The 20,144-nt window shown below is 44.1% G+C and overlaps 1 protein-coding gene across 3 annotated transcripts; it reads right to left on the bottom strand.

Annotated features, from left to right (window-relative positions):
- Positions 1–12,335: 12,335 nt before the first annotated feature.
- Positions 12,336–19,569, bottom strand: NFKBIZ (NFKB inhibitor zeta). Of its 3 annotated transcripts, none has more exons than XM_080355574.1 (12): positions 19,271–19,569; positions 18,693–18,832; positions 17,741–17,777; positions 17,530–17,636; positions 16,635–17,398; positions 16,093–16,198; positions 15,617–15,763; positions 15,209–15,272; positions 14,369–14,538; positions 13,609–13,719; positions 13,322–13,489; positions 12,336–12,571 (listed from the first exon to the last, which is right to left on the bottom strand). In XM_080355574.1, the coding sequence occupies exons 1-12, from the start codon at positions 19,503–19,505 to the stop codon at positions 12,518–12,520; spliced, it is 2,103 nt and encodes a 700-aa protein (XP_080211700.1). In that variant the 5' UTR covers positions 19,506–19,569; the 3' UTR covers positions 12,336–12,517. The 3 variants fall into 3 exon arrangements, with proteins under 3 accessions (XP_080211700.1, XP_080211701.1, XP_080211702.1); XM_080355575.1 differs by having other exon boundaries at positions 17,530–17,633; XM_080355576.1 differs by lacking the exon at positions 19,271–19,569 and adding an exon at positions 18,930–19,011.
- Between the last annotated feature and the right edge of the window lie 575 nt (positions 19,570–20,144).

Genomic DNA, 20,144 nt, shown 5'->3' with positions numbered 1-20,144 from the left:
CAGCCAGGTCATCACATTTGCAGCTTAACCATCAATCTCAGCATCATTGCCTGTCCTCGCCCCAACCAGCCACAGGGCATGAGGGATCTGCAGAAAAGGGCACCCTACACTGATGGTGCAGGGTTTTTTTTCAAGGGCATTGTGTATCATACAGGCAAAATGATCAGGTATTTCCAAAACTGTTTTGTGAGGCCTTCTTTTCTGGCTAGCATGTCTTGTGGAGAAAAAGCAAAAGGCAGTCTTTAACACCACTGGATAACAGAGTGCTGCAGTTGTGACCTCCACAAGAGCAGAGCGGGAATTCCTCCCCGACCACCACGAGTATCGCCAAAGTGTTATCAAGTTATGCACCAAAAGAGGTTGATGGTATTAGAAACTGGATATGAGGGTGGCTACAGGAGTTATAGTGTTTCTCTACATTGCCTTACCCCCAGGACAGTTTGACTTGGAAAGGCATTTCCAGCAGGGCTGACAGGCTTGGAAGCTGAACTCCTATTTATCAAGAGAATAGGCATTTCACCACGGCTTTCCAACAAAGACATGATAGTTGGCAACCACACCTAGAGAGGCTCTTTCTGGGCTTGTCGCAGTCTGCAAGGGCTCTGCTAGCCCTGGCCAAGGATGGTGCCCAGTGGGTGGAGGGGGGCTGTGTTGTCCCCTCCACTCGCAGCCCACCAGGATGTCCCCAGGCAGCAGCACCAGCAGCAGCATCCCACCTGCTGTGGTACAGTCGGGGCAGCACAGGGAGAGACGGGCACCACTCTGGCTCTTGGGTACATTTCCTCACCGAGGGAACCGTTTCCACACAGGAGTTTTGAGAACTTACTAAGATTTATCCTTAAGTCAACAATCTGTTGTGCAAGAGGCCCTGTGAGAGGTAACAGCAGCTGATAACTGCAGTGATGCTACAAAAGGAGTGTCAGAAAGCTGTGTGCCCTGCTCGAAGATATCACAGTGTTTTTACAGCTTATCTCATGCACCTGATGTATTTCAAAGGGCCAAATCACCTACTTCCTGGTGACCAAAGAAGTTAGCACTTTATTAAGAGGGAGACCGAAGATAGGCAGACAAAGACATGCAGGGAATATATTGCGCTTTTTTTAAAAAAAAAAAAATATATATATATATATATATATATATATATAAAACTTTCTGTGGGAGACGTAGTCTCCCCACAGGAAGAAGTAGAGGTTTGTTTTAAGCGGGTTTATTATTTTTAACATTACAAGCATTTTGTTTTAAAAGGAATGATGTTTCACCTGCAAAACCAGAGTTCATTTTATTTCCACCCACTACTCATTAATCAACCTCAAAGAGCATTTTTACAATAAAGAGATACAATATTAGTTAAACTAAAGACTTACATAGGAAAATCATTCCCGCAATCTTGTTGAATGCTTGAAGCAAGCAGACAGGTCCTGAGAATTGACAGCTCTGGCTGGGAAGAATGAGGACTGCACCACAAAGGACTCCATGGTCCCAGCAAAAACCCCCAGCCTCACCAGCCTGTGTCAACAGCAGCGATGAGGCACATGACCTAGGCCACAAAGATATGGCACAGCAAAGAAAACACTTATGGGTGCATACAGACAGCAGCTAGAAATTTTAACTGCCAGGTTTTGGGAAAGAAATGGCAATGCCAAGGCATTTCATGGTCCCTGTATCAAGAGGCAGGGTGCAAAGAAAGCCAGAGAGGCTGTTCTGGATAAAATCTCACACTCAGGGTGGGCAGGAGGGTGATGTGCAGGCTGTGGCCAGCCTATAGTGTGGGTGAGTGACAAGGTACAAGGACTGGGGGACTGCAGGAGCATTGGGACCTGCACACCAGGGAGAGAAGCAGGCACTTGACATTTCAGCAACGGGTGATGACCAGAGGAATTCCAAGAGAAGGCTAAGATGGTAGAATAGGTTAATTCTAGGCACATCACCAAGGCTTGGCCGTTTCTAGCTTTGACCACTTTTCTCTCCTCTTCTGGTCTTCCTAAGTTTCAATTTGTCTTCTCCACAGCCAACACTTCAGTAGCGGCAGACAAAAGGAAACACATTGGTGGTGCTAGAAAGGAAAGTTTAAGCTTTTAGGATTTGCACAAGTGGGAAAACAGGCAGGGCAGAAGATGGCTGCAATGGTGCGGCTGAGAATGGATGCGACTTTGGGAACAGCAACATAGAGCACGACAGAGGGGGTGGTGACTGGAAACTCAATGCTATAACAACATGAGAAGCCTGAGCTGGTTAACAAAGGCAACTAAATGTGAGGCCAGGATGGAGACATGGGTCTGATTAGTGCTCAGGTGGAACCAGATGAGGAGGTAAAGCAGGCACAGCAGGAGACAGAGGTGGAGCACTCAAAGGCACCAGGAGAGACAGGATCTGACTGCCCAAGAACAGGCATGGTGCTCCAAGGAGGAGACTGAGCAGGAGACAGGGAAAAGCAAGTACCAGAGCTAGACATGGTGGACTGAACACAACAGGATGGAGACCCTTGGGAGCAGCTCAAGGAAAGAGGCAAAGAGTCATCAGTACCAGTCTTGAGTAGAAAAGCAGGTCTCAGAATGAAGTTTGGCAGCAAAAGGGAGGAGGAAGTTGCAAAGTAATCCCACCAAAGTAATTGGGACACCAGCAGAAAAAAACCCAAACCACTCCAAAGCAAGAAACAGGAGAGATGGGGGAAACTAGACAGGTGGAGAACACCAGATCATGTATAAAAGGAATCAACCAACATCCTTCAGCCCCAAAAAGGTATGCATGACACAGGCTGTGGAGGCCCAAGGCAGCAAAGAGCTGGTGGCACAAGACAAGAGAGTTGTGGTAACACCATAAAGGCTCACAGAAAAGGATGAGGATGATGCTCCACAGTATCAGCCCAAGACACAAGGAGATAGGGTAGGAGGGGCAGGGAGAGACGAGAGAATGTCCAACGCAAGCTGAAAGCAAAGCTAATGGTTTTAACAAAGGCACAGGGGTGTCTCCACCAGTATGGCAACACTAATTAAGAGGATGTGGCACCAAGATATGGTGGCAGCAAATAATTAAAGGTTGGTAAGAGGCAGTAATTTAAGGCTAATAAGAGGCAGTAATTTATCAGGAGCCAGTAAGTGTAAAGAGTCCAGGAGCAATAAATTCAACAATGGAGTAAAAATAAACAGGCAGAGCAAGAACCAGAGCCACCAGCATGATAACAAGGGCAACAAAGCAGCAGTATATACCTTCTGTACACAAATGGAAAGCAGCTGATGGAGACCCAGATGGAGCTGATAAGCCTCCTCCCTCTCCTTATTCAAATCTTCCCCAAATATCCATCTGCGCTGGGAGGCCTTTGGGAAGACATCAAGCCAGTGACCAGGGAAAACACACCTTTTTGAAGTAGGGCCCCTATTGCACTTGTCTCTCCACCTGGTGTCTAGACCAAGAGCTTTTCGGGCACAGAGTCCACCACAAGTTCCCTACTGCACGTGGGGTAGACAGGGTGGGGATGGTGGAGAGGCATTTCCAGGGGATGGCAGCCACCAGTAGATCCCTGAAGGAAGATGTCATTGCTAGGCTTGTGGAGCACAGGTAGCATGAGGAAGGGGCAAGCGGCCTTAATAGTTGCAGCTGCAGCTAAGGAGCAACAACCAGGCACCTCCCTAGAGAGTAAAAGACCATCCTCCCATGACTCCCAGGAGTCGACTTGGGAGCAGGAGGGCAGGAGGAGCAGGCTGCCTTCCCCACAGCTCTTGCTGCATCTTTCAAACAGCTTCCTAGAAAGCACATAAAGCACATCAGCCATGCTCCTGATGCTCCTACTCTGTCCATCCCAGATGAACAGGAGACAATTGCCACTGTCCCTGCAGCAAGGATACCTCTCATTCACTCATGTCCAAGGGCCAAAGCCAGACACCCAGAAATAATGCACCCACCCCAATGCTCTCTGCATTCGAGCTTGAAAATCACAGTCCTTATCTCTGGCTGCTTCAAGGGAGTCAGTGCCCCGTGACTGGACACTGGTGATCAGGTTTGCTCCAGCACTCCCTCCCATCAGCTGTCCTCTGGCTCAGCCATGGCCACTCCAGCCCAGTCTGCACTTACAGCTGAGGACACAAGATGTGGAAAGAAAGTGATGCCATGAAATCAAGAGAAGTGCCTTGAGACACCGATGCAGAGAGAGCGTGGGAAAGAGACTAACAACATTCATGTTCATCAGGAGACAGATAAAACCACTACAATAACAGAATTTCATTATGACAGCTAAGGAAGAAGAAACAAAAAAATCTTTGTTTACTGTGTCTATAATAAAGTACAAAGGTATCTGCCTTTGCCCTACTGGTTGCACAAGCAGGTTTCAGCCCTGGGTGAGGGCTAGAAGTTACTTAAGTCCTGCATGTCATTTTCCAGGGAGCAGATCGGCCTTTTCCAGCATTAACTCAGCCCTCTGTGCCACAAGGTGCACACAAAATACCTTTCCTGGGGTCCTCCTTGTTACAGGAACAGAAGGAGGAGACTGCAAGATTTATGAGTTCACATAGACTTACAGATTTATGAATTTATTGAAAGAAAAAAGGGGAGGACATGAGAGTCCTCACCAACAGCCAAGGATTGTGCTTCATCCTTACTAGGCATGGGAGAGTCAACATGGGTGTTCATTCTCAGGACAGAAAACCTTTAGAAACCTGAATTTTATTCCCTCTAGAGCTTTGGGATTTTACTACAGGTCTTTAGTAGTGCATTCAATTTGCAAATCCAAGGGAATAGTATGGGAAAAGCTTCTATTTTTAACAAAAGAAAGTTAAAACTTCTGAAGTAATGAAGTACTGGATAAAAAGATTCATCTTCTTGAAAGAGTTTTGCTGCTTTATGTACTCCCACACAATACGTTTTACATACTTACATTTTGCATGCATATATACATACAATTCTCCTACAAAGTACAAAAATAAATTGATCCATACTAGAAGCTTACTCTACATATGCATTATTTTTATTCATAGATGTGTGTGAGAAAGTTTGAGAAAATGAAAAACCATACTAGCTTGCAACTAGGGTCAGGGGCAAAGATAAAAGCTGTATATTTTAGGCAGTAAAGCATCCTCTTCTATCTGCTCACTTTTAGAGACACTTCTTTTTCCCCCCTATTATTTTTGTTAAATGAAGTGCATCTATTCCGAGCACTAGAGCAGCTGACTCAATTGCTTAGTTACCTCCTGGTGAGTTATCCATGTCCTGTCTTTCTACTCTTATCCCAAAAGGAAGACTTATTTTATGTAGCTCAGTCAGAGCATTCATGGTGATGCCTTAAGCACTGTTAAAAACCCGTACCAGTAAGATAAATGTTTCTCAGTTTGAACCATCTCCTTTTTTGAGAAATCCATTAATGACTAAGCATGTTTCATGATCCATCTTTCAAAAAATGTTTTTACATTATTTCACCTCACATAAGAAAAAAAGTCTTTTGTAGTTTTGCCTCAAAAGTTCACAAAATGCAATGACTAGAGACACAGATCTAGCTCAGAGTTCCCTGTAGTCATAGCATACTCAATTTCCTTCCATGCATTTTTTTCTAGTCTGGTTCTGCTTTTTCTCTTCCTGTTCCAGCAGTCTTGGCTGAAGAAGATGAACATTTTCAAGGAAAAGGAGTTTTCAGCTCAGTCTTGAGTCTTGGTCCAACTGATTTGAACAGTCTAGCAATACTAGCAGTGAGAAAAAGCAGTATCTCAGGCAGGGTCTCTGATCAAAGTGAGTGCAAAAGAAGACATAAACTAAACATAAATGACCTACAGATCAGCCATCACTCACTACATTATTCAGCGAATTTAGAAAGAGCAGGCAAAGCAGGCAACTAGAAGGATAATAGTATTGCCTTTGGATGAAGTTCCTGTTGTTCTTTGAGTATCTTCAGATGAGCTTCTTTCCTTTTCTCTGCTTCTGGTTTCTTATCTAGCTGATAGGATTAGTGATTATTACTGGCTTTTGAAGCCACCTGGAAATCTACTGATGAATAATGATAACAGCCCACTACTATCTTGATGGTTTTCCTCAAATTGCTCCTGAGACATTTCCTCTCAAAATGTACGTGGGCTGCCACTGGTGACCCATTTCTTACTCCTACACAGTATGCCAAAATGCAGTGCAGCAAAAAGGACAAGGTCATGGGTAGCACCATAAGCATGTCTCAAGATCCTTCACTTCTGTGACCTCAAATTTCCGATTCTTCTTATAGAAACCTCAAATTTATTGGCATCACTTACTGGGCTGTTTTTAATGGAGTAAAAGTCCTTAGGTAAGGACCTGTGGTCTTGCTGAGGCTAATAACAAGATGTACCTGCTCAGCTCCACAGTGTTTAATGGCTGGCCACAAACACCAGTGTTTATGTAGCCCCAGTCCTCTTTGATGGCAAGCCTGAGTTTGAAGCTTACAGGGCAGCTCTGGGCATTCCCAGAAAGGCCTTGAGAGCCTCATGAGCAGTGACTGAAGGCCATCCCAAGGAGCCACAGACTGAAATGATACAAGGGCAAAGCAGCTGGTGAGGCACCTGGAGCATAAGTCTGATGAGGAGCAGCTGAGGGAACTGGGGCTGTTTAGCCTGGAGAAAAGGAGGCTGAGGGGAGACCTTATCGCTGTCTGCAACTACCTGACAGGAGGTTGTAGCATGGAGGGTGTTGGTCTCTTCTCCCAAGTAGCAACTGATAAGACAAGAGGAAAGTTCAGATTGGATATTAGGAAAAAACTCTTTGCAGAACAGGTTGTCAGGCATTGGAACAGGCTGCCCATGGAAGGTGTTGAATCACCATCCCTGGAGGTGTTTAAAAGATATGTAGATGAGGTTCTTGGGGACATGGTTTAGTGCCAGTGTTAGGTTAACAGCTGGACTTTATGATCTTGAGAGTCTCTTAAAACCAAAATTATTCTATGATTCTAGCTTCTATCTCTCTCCCAGGTCAAGCTGATGGAAAGAGCTCAGCACTACTGAAGATATCTTTTATCTGGGGCCTAAAAACCAGCCATAGGCAGCCAACATACAGCATTTGGAACTATGGCCTACCACAGTACCAAGTGGTACCTACCGTGATACCAGAAGGTCACATATGGGACTGAGATCATCTGAAGAGAGTTACAAGCTTTCATTAAGCATACATGAAAGCACCTCTGCACTGCATCCATGTGCAGACATTTCACTCAGACTGTTCGCAGTCTGACTCACAGCCCAGACAAGTTTACAGAAGCAATGAGCAGCTTCTTGCAATTGTCTGCTCCCCCCCTAAATGTAAAGCACCCCCTTAGTCAAGTTTCCCTCAGACTCTCTGACAAGCAAAGGGGAAAGGAGAAATTTCACCAGAAACTAAGGGGAAAACCGCGTGTGAAGTCTAGGTTGGTTAGTGCAACAACCACTTTCTCAAAACAGCCTAGATTGACTTTTCAGAGCTAAGAGTGAGGTTTACCAGGTAAAACAAAGGTTTATTGAGTCAGCCTCTTAATCACAAGAGCTGAAAACAAATATACACTAAACAAACACAGCCCAAGATATGTAACCTTTCTCCAACCAGACCAAGATAGCTGCCTGAAGGAAAAACCAACTCCCAAATCTAACTATTTGAAAAGAGACAACCACTGGTGTAGCATCTCTGCACTACTGCAGTTCCCAATTTCATTAGTGCTGCCATGGGTTTTTTGCTAATGATGATCTGATGTAAAGAAATACTGTAAGATTAGACATTGGACTATTAGCCAGCATCGTTCAAGAAATTTTACCAGGAAACAGAGCTGCCCATATGGCCTTTGTGTACAGATGAGCATTCCCAGATAGCAAGGCCACCTGTCATAAACAGCTTCGTTCAGGAGATAGTTCTGCCTCATTTAGAGGCACAAATATGAGCAGTCCATCCCTTGAGCGAACTAAACCTTTTTCCTTTCAAATTAGTATTTAATCTTCTGGAAACTCAAAGATGCTAAGAGAGGCTTCCTCTCAAAATAGCAAAATGCTGTCAGGCGAGCCCCCACTGCAATCCCAGGGCATTGGGGAAGGGAGGTGGGATGGTACTTGAAAGGTGCCCTGATTTTCGGGGGTGCCACTTGCGTTTCTAAACCAAGGCACAGGCCAATGTCTGTACCAGCAATGCTGGTCCTCGTCCTAATCATGAAAAGTGAAAGGCAGCCAGTATAGAAGTCTGAATGACACTTAATTTGATGAGTCAGTTGTATGATTCTCAGGCAAAGACCACCACCAAACAGTCGAGAAAGGTAATAGATATTAACAGAATAATTTGTTTTGAATGCATTGAAAGACCAGGTCAAGTTTTTGTCAGGTACTTAATGAGAGGAACCTGTTCTTTATCTTCCCATGTTCACTGCACTTTAATCATCCTCAGCATTTCCCTTACACAGGAGAGACATATATATATATATATAAAAGCAAACTGTCAGGCGAGAAGAACAAGCAGTGCATGTCATATCTTTGAAGTTGCTTCCACCACACCCAACCTCTCTAAGAATGCAGTTCCTGGAGACGTTTTCTTTTTCTGATAAAAACATAAAATGAGCAACAAATGTGGGAAATGTACATTTTCCATCCCCAGAAGCAGAACACATTTCTTGTAAATCATGGATTGCCACCTTCCATAACTCCAGACAGGTGGGTAGCCCACAAAAGTCAAAAAGCAACCCTTTCCTGAGGTTTGGCTTACTTAGGCAAACAAATCAGAAACAATCTTGGGAACAAAGCTTCATGTGTCTTAATACCACTATTCAAATCCAAGCCAAGCCTCTTCTCCCTCTACTCCAACCAGAGAAATAAATGGTGCACCTACATCAGCATCAATAAAAGCTATTCAGCACTTTCCACGAACCTTAAGTTTTTAGGTAAACACTTTTAGCTTGCTAAATATTTAGAATCACTTGCCCTTCATTAAAAAGGGATGGTTTCTAGTAAACAATTGTATGATGTTAGATACACCGAACTTTCTAATTTCATAGGAGAGAAAAATGAGTCAGAGTAGGGATGTCTTCTTGAGAAATTACCTGTTGAGCTCTTCAGACATTTAAATTAGGCTCTAGGCAGATTAAATTAGCTTCAAACTCTTTGGTCTACCCTCAGGAATTTTCTGACTTGGAGTGCCAGGCTTGCCCCTTCCAGAATGGCACAAGTGCCCCTGAACATGTCACACTGCTTGTTGAGTGCCTTTCATCAGCAGCACCTGCTCTCTGCCCAAGCATTGACTGAACACACACTTGTGCTCTGCCAGCCTCACAAGCCCAAGGCACTTCGTCACTTGGTGAGATGACTCAGTCAACACCACCCAGAAAGGAGCACCAGGCAGTCAGATGAGGCTGATCTGAAGGGCCAGAATTTCTCATCAGCAATTATTTTACCTGTGTAATCACTTCTTATAAAGAAAATGGAAATGAAGTGGAAAAAGCACTAGCAGGCTCCTCATATATATAAAGAAAAAAAATCAAACACCACACTAAGGCAGAGTCACTTGCAGGGAGAGGTGCAGACAACAGCATCTTCAACACAATCTAGGCCCTATTAGCTGTTCATATAAAGAAGTACAATTTCATCTTTGCATTCCTTAACTAGAAATTCATTTTCAGTCTCCATCATAACTTTCTGCTCTTATCTGCTAAACAGCACACAGCCTACTCTCTCCATCACCTTACCTCAACACCAAAAGCCATTTTTAAGATTTTCAGGGATGAGATTTTGCACAAAGCAGTAGCAGAGCTAAGGATCTGCAAGCAGTACCCTGAAGCACTCAGCTGGCTGCAAGATCTTTTTCCTACATTTTCTTCTTATGAATAATGCAACCAATAGCAGCAGAGCCAGACTGAACCCATGAGCCACTAAAAGCCTAACTATAATGATTTGGGTAAAGGGTATAATCTAGTCTGGTATCAAGTCTGTGAGAGTGTCCCCAGGGAAATAAGTCCCCATAGAAGAGCTGAGAGCAGGACAAACCTGCAGTACAATATTCACCCTTCAAAACAGATGACTGCCTCACATGGTTAATCTCTTCAGTAACCTTCCACAAAAAGGTCCTCCTTCTAAGTGTGTATCCAGGCCCTCTCCCCATCAACAAAGAGCTGAACAATGTGGTAGAAACACAATATCTCAAGGAATCACATCCTGTTGTCTGTAGTGTACTTGGTGCCATCATTAATAGCCTCCAGTTCTCATGCTGGGGCAGCAAGCAGTTCATTCTGATCCAGTTTCTCTGGCCCAGTATGACTCTGCAGGCCTGTCATACCTGCTGCCAGCCATTGCTTTTGCAGCTGAAGCCCCCTCATCTGCTTTGTTGCTCCCTACAGGGAAGCCCCTCCAATCCTCTGGGCCACTTCCAAACCTAACGCATTCATCTGAGGGGACAGCCAAACCACACACAGCTGTAAGTCAGGGTGGCCAACAGGTTTATACAATAGCATGGAAGTGCTCGTTTTCCTTCAGTTCCTTTCCTACAGATCCTAATGGTTCATCTGCTTTTCTTGACTGTTGCCATCTCACCAACTCAGTGTTCAGCAAGGACCATCTGTGATGACAATTCCTGCTCCTGAAAGGTCATGGCCAGCTCAGAGCCCATGTTTTTATTTGTGAAGCAAGGAGATTCTTTCCCCATGTATAGCTTCATCTGCTCGTACAGACTTTCCCCCATGCTAAGGTGACTTCGTGTACCCCAGCTCTAACAATTGAGGACCAAGGCAAGGAAGTCACTGGGAAAACATGACTTCATGAGAACTGGTATCATTTGTCCAAGTATATAGGGATAAGTGTTCAGGTAACTACGTGCAATCTGGACAACCTGGTGACTATTAACTATTTTGTGTACATCTACTGTATACTCATGCAACACAACCACATGGTGCATGACCCAAAACACACAAGCAACAGCTTCAAAACCAGCATCAAGAGGAAGCACAAACAGCAGGAAAGATTGCATTTCATCCTTAACAAATGGACCTTCATCAGTCTCACAGTATTACTGTGCTAAATCAGCTTTATCTCAAACTTGAATTCATCATTTGTGTAACAGACAGTAAGCATAAAAATGTAATTAGCATGTTTATTCAAACACAAGTTACATGAGACCCTTCAGGAAATACATCACAAATAGGCCTCCACATATCAGATTTCTTCACTTAGCTTGTCTACAAGACATACTTTGTCAAAACAGCAGAATCAGTCTAATTAAACAGTTATGGCAGAGAATTGCGTGTGATGCAAAAACAGTTTAAGAGCAAAGACCATACAGAGAACATAGTACTGGATTACAACCCAGCATGGATCATTCAGAAAGTGATAGGAGGAAGTTTTCTCCAACAGAACACAAGTATACAGCATCATTAGTATACATTTTGCATTAACACCCATAATTATTAAAAAATAGAAAAACATTAGCTTCAAATATTACTTGACTAGCCACTATACCTATAAGGTAAAACCATAAATGGACTAACTCTGTTTAGGAGGTGAAAAACAGTAGATCTCTAGAATTAACTAGAGCTCAGTTAAGCAAACTACTTATGCATGTGCTTAAGTCCTACTGACACAAGTGGGGCTTACACATATTGAATTATTATAATTAACATGGAGAGATTTCAGCATGCATCAATAGTTAAAGTCCATGCTAAATACTTTCACTGAATCAGGATCACATTCCTTAAAGTACAACAAAGTTATATACACTATAAAAGTCATTATCTCTTCTCACTCAATCTATTGTCCCACCAAAAGAAAAACCTCTACTGGGTACGAGAGAAACTGCTACAAGTCCTCTAAGAAAGCATGGCTTTTCATGTTTTATTAACAATTCCAAAAGCATGCACAAATCAGTGCTCAGGACAGTCTATCTTAACTGTCCTTTCAGTTTTCAGTCTTTCAAAACAACACATTTTACTCAATTTGCACCAGTATAGTATTAAAATTGTATATGCAATTTGAAAGTTCAATATCAAGGAACTTGTTCCTTCAGTTCATTCCCCAAGCAATCAATAGATTCTTAGAACTATAGAGCTGTACAATAATGCCAGTGACTAAATACAATCCTGCACAAGATACTGGAAAAAAGCTAAAAAGTTACATAAATAAATTTTCAACTTCAAAAATATGATTTCTCTTGCACTTAATATTTAAGTGTTATTAAAAACACAACAAAAAAACTCTGTAATGTTAACATGTATCATCCCTCTCTAAATAAAAATATTCCCTGTAGAATTGTCCTTGTTTACAAGTTATCTGTATGGCTGTTTAAATAAACTCAGTCTTGCCATTGCTATGAAATCCAGGTATCCGGGCAAATCTTCCAGATATTTGGGAATGAAACATTCCTGTTTGCTCAGAGGAATTTGATTGTTGAGTTTTGTTTGGTTTTGTTTTTTTTATTTTTTTTAACTCTTATATAACCCACTATATAATAGTGAACAAAATACTTTTGTTTCACAGAAACAACTAACATTTGCCCACACTGGGCAAATGGTCTATTTACAGATACATTAGGACTGCCTGACTGACAGTGAGTGTGAGTTGCTAAACTCCAAGAAACATGGAGCTCAAAATGGCGACACTCTCTGCTGAATCGCCTTGCCTTTTAGGATACGTCTTATCTGGAAAACACAAAAACACAAAACATTAGTGTTCATCATCCTAAAATGAGTCATTATCTGAAAGAAAAAAAAAAATCAACACAAAAAACAAAACACACCCACAACCTGGACCCAGTTCTGCATTCCTCATTTATCTAAGCCTAGGTTTGAGTTCAGTTCCACCAGAACTGATCAAACTTTACAGTATTTGAACCAATGAAGGGCAACAGAATTACTCATTTGCTTAAATTATTAGCTGCTTGGGTCAAAAGTCATTTTTCATCATGTATTTGTATAGTTCCTAGGAAAAGGGGATTTTCTTCATCTGTTACTCAGGCCTAAGAACTGCCATTACTAATTATGACAAGAGCAATAAAAGCATGATCTCAGGCCACACTGAGACAAACAAAAGGGATATTACCTCCAGTATGTTGCAGGGTTACAAAGAACAAACCTAGCTGGCTAAGAAAAACCTTTTGAGATGGAAAAAGTAAAAGCTACAAGTGAAAACTAATTTTAGGGCTTAGTATATTCTGCCTGATCTTGACATTAAAACCAGAGATCCCTGAATTAAATTGCATTTGCTCAATCTTTTCCTTAAAAGCTGCAACTCAAAACCCAAAGGAAACTTTGGTAGAGGAATAAGGCTTGTGTGTAGATTGGGACAGATGGGAATAAAGGAGAGGGCTGGTTTTGGTGGGTTATTTTTGTTTGGTTGGTTTGCTTTTGTTTGTCTGTTTTAGGGGGTTGGAAAGGGGGCTGTTTGTTTACCTGTTCTCCTACAAGGCCATCAGGAACCAGATGAACTGGCTGCTCATTCTCCAAGTTTCTGGCACTTGGATCAGCTCCCTTTCGCATTAGCAGGCGCACAGCATCCAGTTGGCTCACCCGATAGTGCAGGCTGGCTGCTACATGCAGTGCTGTGTTGCCATTGTAAGCCTGGAGAAGACATAAGTAACTCCATGAAGAAAAGGCAGGGGCACAAGGTTCAGGACACCTGTGATGCCACACTTGTGCACATCCCATAACACATCTGCATTCTGGAAAAATCATCATACCTTTGCATTAATAAAAGAGAGGCAGTTGGGCAGCTCCAAAAAGAGACGAATGAGCTCCAGGTTCGCTTCTTCTGCTGCCAAATGTAAAGCTGTGCGACCACTTTTGCGATCCTATCAAAAAAGAACTGTTAGTTTTCCCTGAAGGTGCTTCAACCTATCAAGGGTATAGATGCAGACAAAACAGGAAGCAGAGTAACTACAGAGTGTTGAGCAAACATATTTACACTACAATTCATTGAAAGTCAATCTGAGCATATATTTTAATATGAACATGTAATGAATGGTGGACCAGATCTCATTTGGCACTTGAGCTTACACAACCAAAACAATAAATGTTATACTAAGTTAAGTAATGATCTGGCCCTGCACAGACATAAATTGGACAGGGAAGCACTTTTTGACGAAAATTTGTAGTTAAAGAACAAGGTATCATCAGTACCCTATTATTACAGATACCTCAGAGTGCTCCAAATATATTTCTTTTAAAACACAACCAGCTGCAGCCAGCATAGCATCATTCTTAATCCAGAAATGAGACTATCACCTCCCTCTTTCTCCATGGTTCATTTGCATTGATAATACCTTGTTCTGAATAAATGCAACATTCTCATTCCACTTGGGTAAATCAAGCTGTAGAGAAGCTTTCAAATTAGTCTTCTTCCTTTGTAATAAAGCTAAAATGTGATGTGGCAGAAAGGGACATGTTCTGCTTCCACCTTCTCTCTGGAACTGGCACTTCACATAGAGCTGCTGTACTTACTTTTGCTTCAACAGATGCTCCCATTTGTATTAAAATCCTGATGGTTTCTACCAGGCTCTTGTTTCTCAGCAGAAGTTCCTGGACCTCAGGGGAGTGAGGTGGCTGACTGTTTTGCAGTTCATGCAGCACAGTATTATGGGCCAGAACAGCACAGTGCAGTGCTGTCAAACCTTAACATAAAAAAATAATAAAAACTCAACATACATCATTAATTAACAAATGCAATATACAAGTATTGACAGGTTGCTTGGTTTGAAGGATGGTTAAAGGAACTTCTCTCCCCGTCAAGCCAGGGACGGTTCCACGTTTGTGACAGTGATTGTTCTTGAATGGCATGGGATTTGGGTTGTCCATTGCCAGAGTGGTTAAGTAACAACCTACTCTGAGCTCTCCGCCAGCAGACAAAAGAATCTGTTTCTGATATACATATACATACATACATATATATATATATTTTTTTTTAACACATTATACTTTAGAAAAGGTTGTTACATGGAAAATAGTTCAATTAAAACAGCTCTCTGGTGTCAGAGATACAGGTTGCTGTATCCACCAGTGTATTGCTGGCACTCACATGTTTTCAACAACCTATTACCACCTACGCTCTGCACACCAAACACGGTAATCACATGTAAGAGGGAAGAGGCCCTGACAGGCACAGACTAACCATGTTTTTATCTATATGCCAATTGTAATGTAATCTCAATTGTAAATGTAAATTTCAACCTGGCAAAGATGTACTCAATTTTATTGCTTCTCAACCCAGGATAACATTCACATCAGCAGCCATAAAACATAACATCCAGTAACTCTGTAAATTATAAACTTTTAACGACTCACCATCATAGTTTGTTGCCTCAAGGTCTACATACTGATTGCTTCCCATGGCTCCCTTTTGGATTGCCTACAAAAGTGCGAAGATGCATGCATTTAAGCCTTATCCAAACCACATACTGCTTTCTCAACTTGTATACAGCCTTACTGCAACGAATTTGCAGTAAATAATTGCATTAAGAGACTTATTTTTTTCCTAAGCTAGAGGATTCCACCAAATTACTTAAATGCTGGTAAGAACTTTGATGTCAAATTCAGTTTCACTTTAAGCCATTACTGTAGAGCGCTGAGACATTCACAAGGCTCCACAGAGAAAGAAAGTGAGGAGTGGTGTTCTCAGAGTTTCCCCAAGAGGACTAATATGAAATATAAGCATTAACAGTCAGGGCAGAGCTACGCCTTCCTGGTTCTTACCTGAAGGACCTGGGCATGCCCCTTCTCAGCGCAAACATGCAACGGTGTTCTACCCCAGCAGTCTGTGGTGTTGACTTGAGCCCCCAAGCTAACCAAGTCCTGCACAATGAGATGCTGATTGGCAGCCACAGCAACCTGGAAAGCACTCTGCAAACATCGAGAAGAAAATTCAAACTATTAGTCATCTGATCTCTAACAGGAAAGAGCAACTAAAACAAATAAAAAGCCTAGCTACCTGGTATTATTTAAGCAGTGATTATGAATACCAGGAAGCCAGGACAAATGAAGCAGAGCACATAGTTTTACCAGCTCAAGGTGATCCCAAGAAGTATTAATAGCCCAAGGTTAATATTAGTATGCAGGTTAAATCTTGGGGTTAATATTAAATAAGCCTTTCACCACATCTTCCTCAAGGTCCAGACATGCAGAAGCACTCAGGTACACAAAGCAGGTGCAAAGATTTTTGAGAACCTCACCTGGCCATTGTGCTCTTTAATATCCAGCATGTGCATGGCAGCCATCTTCCTTGCAAGAACATAGGACAGAGCTCGTCTGCCCTGGGCAACCGCAATGTGAAGGAAGCTGCAGGAAAGAGGGGAAACAGAGTTACACCACCAGACAAAGTGGAGCTCAAGTCACAGCATAGATCCAAACATATCAGAGTGTTGCATTGCCAGCTTCAGACCTCCTCTGAGTTACTAAGTCAGGAATACAGACACCTTCTTGCCAGGGAAATTTAAAGCATCTAAATTAGAATCTTTTTCTCCCCATTTACAAGATAAAAGACTAATGATAAGTACCTGAAATTAGACAAGCACCTTAACTACTCAGTGTGCCACAACTTTGTGCATCACAGCCCATCAGCAAGACCATGAGTTTCATTTGATTAGCGAAACCACTGCACTCATGACACACAAACACTGATAATAAATAGCTTACATTACAATCCTGTGGCCCACCAAAACCCAAACATTCCCCAACCTTCCACGTCAGAAACACAGAGATAAACAGCACTCACGTGTCTCCATCTGAGTCTTTTGCAAGGAATTGGTCCTGAGAGATATTAGCCAGTTTGCTTTCCTCCTGCTCCACTTGCCACTGAAAAAATGACTTGCCCAGCTGCGTCGTGCTTCTGGCAATGTTTTGGTCAGGTAGAGAGACATTCAAAGTAGACAAAGAGACACTGCGATCCAGACTGCCACAGACATTATTGGAAATCAAGCTGAAGTTTGGAGCATGGGGGCTGACATCAGCCTGTTGGTGGGCACTGGCCAGTGGCTGGAGGGGAGCAGAGATGCCCTCTGAGCCTTCGGAGTCGTTCAAGAGGGAGGAGAAGCTCTGCGGCTGGCAGTACTGCAGTTCATGGTTCTCAAAGGTATTCTGCTGGTAGCCAGGAGACTGGTCACTGGCAGCAAATGGCCTGTACTCCAAAGAGGCATCCGAAGGATAGCTCTGTGACAAACTCTGGTTTTGCGACGGAGGGAACTGGTAATGCTGTGGCGCATCAAGCATATGCTGGGAGGTGTGATCTTGGAATGTCTGGTACTTCTGGGGTGAGGAGAAAGCCTGTGTTACTGGGCTCTCCTGGTACTGTTCACTGGGCGAGCTGTGACTGGAGACAGCGTGCAACCAGCTAACCTGCACCGTGTTCAGAGAGATGGGGCTCGACTCGTTCTTGATGTTTATAATGTTCTGAAGCAGATCAGAATTGCTGTCACACTTTGGGTCGTTTTTATGCATCTCTTCCATGTTATCCATAGAAGTTGGTGTCTGTGGTGGTGTCTGTCAGGAAAAAATAAAAATAAAAACAAGCCCCAGAAAGCTAGAGGTAAAATTATTGTCTGGCTGTTTCTGATCACACAAAGCAAACTAAAAAATAAAAGCACAGGAAAAAAAATAAATTACAAGTTTACCAGGAGGTGTGAGTGAACATTCGCTTGGCGTTTGAAAGAAGGTCCATCAGAAAGGAGCTCGGGAGCCTTTCTTTTGCCACTGTGACCTAGTATGTTCTTCAGCTCTGCTGAAAAGAAAAACAAATTTAGAATGCATTTGGAGGTTACTCTTACAACCAACTTTTAAAATCTTATTGCAATATATTTATATTTTTAAAGAGGGAGTTTTTACCTGTGTACTGCTCGTAGTTCACCAGCCCTCCTTGTGCCTTTTGAGAAAAAAAAAAAAAAAAAAGAAAAAAAAAATCAAGATTATTCTATTATTATAATGTTATTTCAAGGGAATTAAAAAAAAAGACAAGTAGAATAAAAGCAGAGAGTTGCTTCTATAAACATAGGATATACCTTAGACGAATTATAGTACACAATTGGCTAACCCTAATGTAATTGTTTTTAATTAATGGTAGGATTTGTATGGAACTTAAATGAAAATCACCCTTTTTCTTAAGGCTTTTTAAGCTATTTGTTACAATACCACAAAACTCAAGAAAATCTAGAATGATCTTTCTGAGGTCAGAGGACTTCCTTTCAAACATAAGTAAGCCAGTCAATTTCATACTTCTTCAATGCCATGAAAATCTCTATGCAAAAATTTTCCTGTAACACCACTTATCTAGGACACTTGCAAACACACACTCAGAAAGACTAATCCAGAAAAAAAAATCCCCTTTAATCTTCTTGGAAATTCCTATTTTTTTTTTGTTTCTATCTTTTGAGACTGAAGGGGGTCTGTCTTTATACTGTGTGCTCCTTACAGAGCAGCACAATAGCGTGGCAAACAATTCTCTTTAGAGAAGATTCCCCAGTTCTTACAGTGAATGACCTCATTCAAGTTAACAGGGAGTTTCTGTGGTTTCATAACACAAACGTATCTTTAACCAAACACCCTTTAGAAAATAAAGCTTAGTAAGGACATTTTTAAGCGCCTCCTCTCCCACAATAAACCTTCTCACTAATTTCTTCCCAAGCTCTGTTCTCCAATTACGTATTGAAAAGGAAAAACACCGACTCCATCCACATCAGATAAAGCAGCAAACTCGCTTCTAGCATTATCACACATCTTTTTTTGCCAGCTTCAGTAACCATTGAAAGCAATTATATCAGTGCTGAAAAATGCTGGTTACCTTGCCTTCCTCTGTGGCGGAGCCCGAGGACATCTGTTTGCTGCTCCTGAAGTGCAGCAGGAGCTCCTTCACCGAGTTCTTCACACGGACCCCCTGGAAAGGTCCTCTATGCTGCTTTCCGCCCGCCATGTGTTGGTCAACTGTTGAGATATGAAAACAAATCCCGAATTTAAGGCACCGACTCCGTTTTGACTTAAAAAAAAAAAAAAAAAAAGGGGGACGCTTGTGAAAAACAACCTAAATCCCAGGTTTCGCTGACAAGAGCCGAGGCGATGCTCTCTCCGCAATCTCACAGGCGTGGGACTCCCCTTCTCACCCGGAGACCCCCCCAGGCCGCTCCCGCAAGGCTGGAAATGCCCCGGGTGAGGGGCACGTAGCGCCAGCGAAACGCTGCTGCCCGACGCTGAGCTCCCGCTTTTCACTGCTTCGGGGGCTTTTAAGCCTAAAAGGGTCCGCGACCAGCTTCACTCCCGGTAGGGACGGAGTGGGAACCGCGGCTCCGCGCCCCCCCCTCCCCGGCCGCCGCTCCCCCGGGCGCAGGGGACCGGGACCGGGACCGCCGCCGGGGCACGCCGTACCTTGCAGTGCGGGGCGGGCACCGCCCCGGGGATCCCTCCGGCCGCCGCCGCGGCTGCTCACCGAGAGGTCCGAGTCGGAGCCCGGCGAGCCCGGGGCGGAGTGCGCCGGGGAGCAGCTGCCCTCGCTGGAGTGGGGCGAGGCCCCGTAAAAGTAGGCGAGGTTGATGGGGCTGCTGAGTGCGCCGCCGCCGTCACCGCCATCGGACGCCACGTCCCGGCTGCTCTCCACGATCATGGCGGTGCCGCGGGGCAGCGGGTGGCGGCGGAGGAGAGCGGCGGGCGGTGGAGCGGGAGCGGGCCCGGCCAGGGCTCGGAAAGCGACGCGGCGGAGAGTGGGGGGCGGTGGTGCTGGCGGCGGCGGATATAGCGGCTCCGCCCACCCCCGCGGGGGCGGGGCTGGAGTGGGGCGGGGCCGCGCTTCCCGTAAGGGCGACAGGAGGTGGCCGCGCCCGGGGCGGGGCGAAGTGGGCGGGGTTTGGTTCCCGCCCCGCCCGAGCCCCAGCCCCCCCCCGGAAGCGGGGCAAGGGACGGGAGGGGCAGGCGGCAGCGCCGCACTCCCCCAGCCCGGGCGTTAGGCAGCGCCCCCGCGGCCCCGCTGGAATGGGAATGATGGGCTGGATGGGGATGGGGATGGGGATGGGGATGGGGATGGGGATGGGGATGGGGATGGGGATGAAGGCGACTAGGATGATGGGGATAGGGTTGGGGTGAGATGGGGATGATGGGGTGGCATGGGAATGGAGATGGAGATGGGGATGACAAGGATAGGGTTGGGGTGGCGATGTTGGGATGGGATGGGGATGAGGATGGAGATGGGGTTGGGGATGATGAGGGTGATGGGGATTGGGATGATAGGAATAGGGTCGGGGTGGCA

The sequence above is a fragment of the Nesoenas mayeri genome (assembly GCF_963082525.1).
Source record: "Nesoenas mayeri genome assembly, chromosome: 1".
Taxonomy (NCBI): domain Eukaryota; kingdom Metazoa; phylum Chordata; class Aves; order Columbiformes; family Columbidae; genus Nesoenas; species Nesoenas mayeri.
Note: the sequence above shows the minus strand (reverse complement) of the source record. Positions and strands in the feature narration are given on the sequence as shown.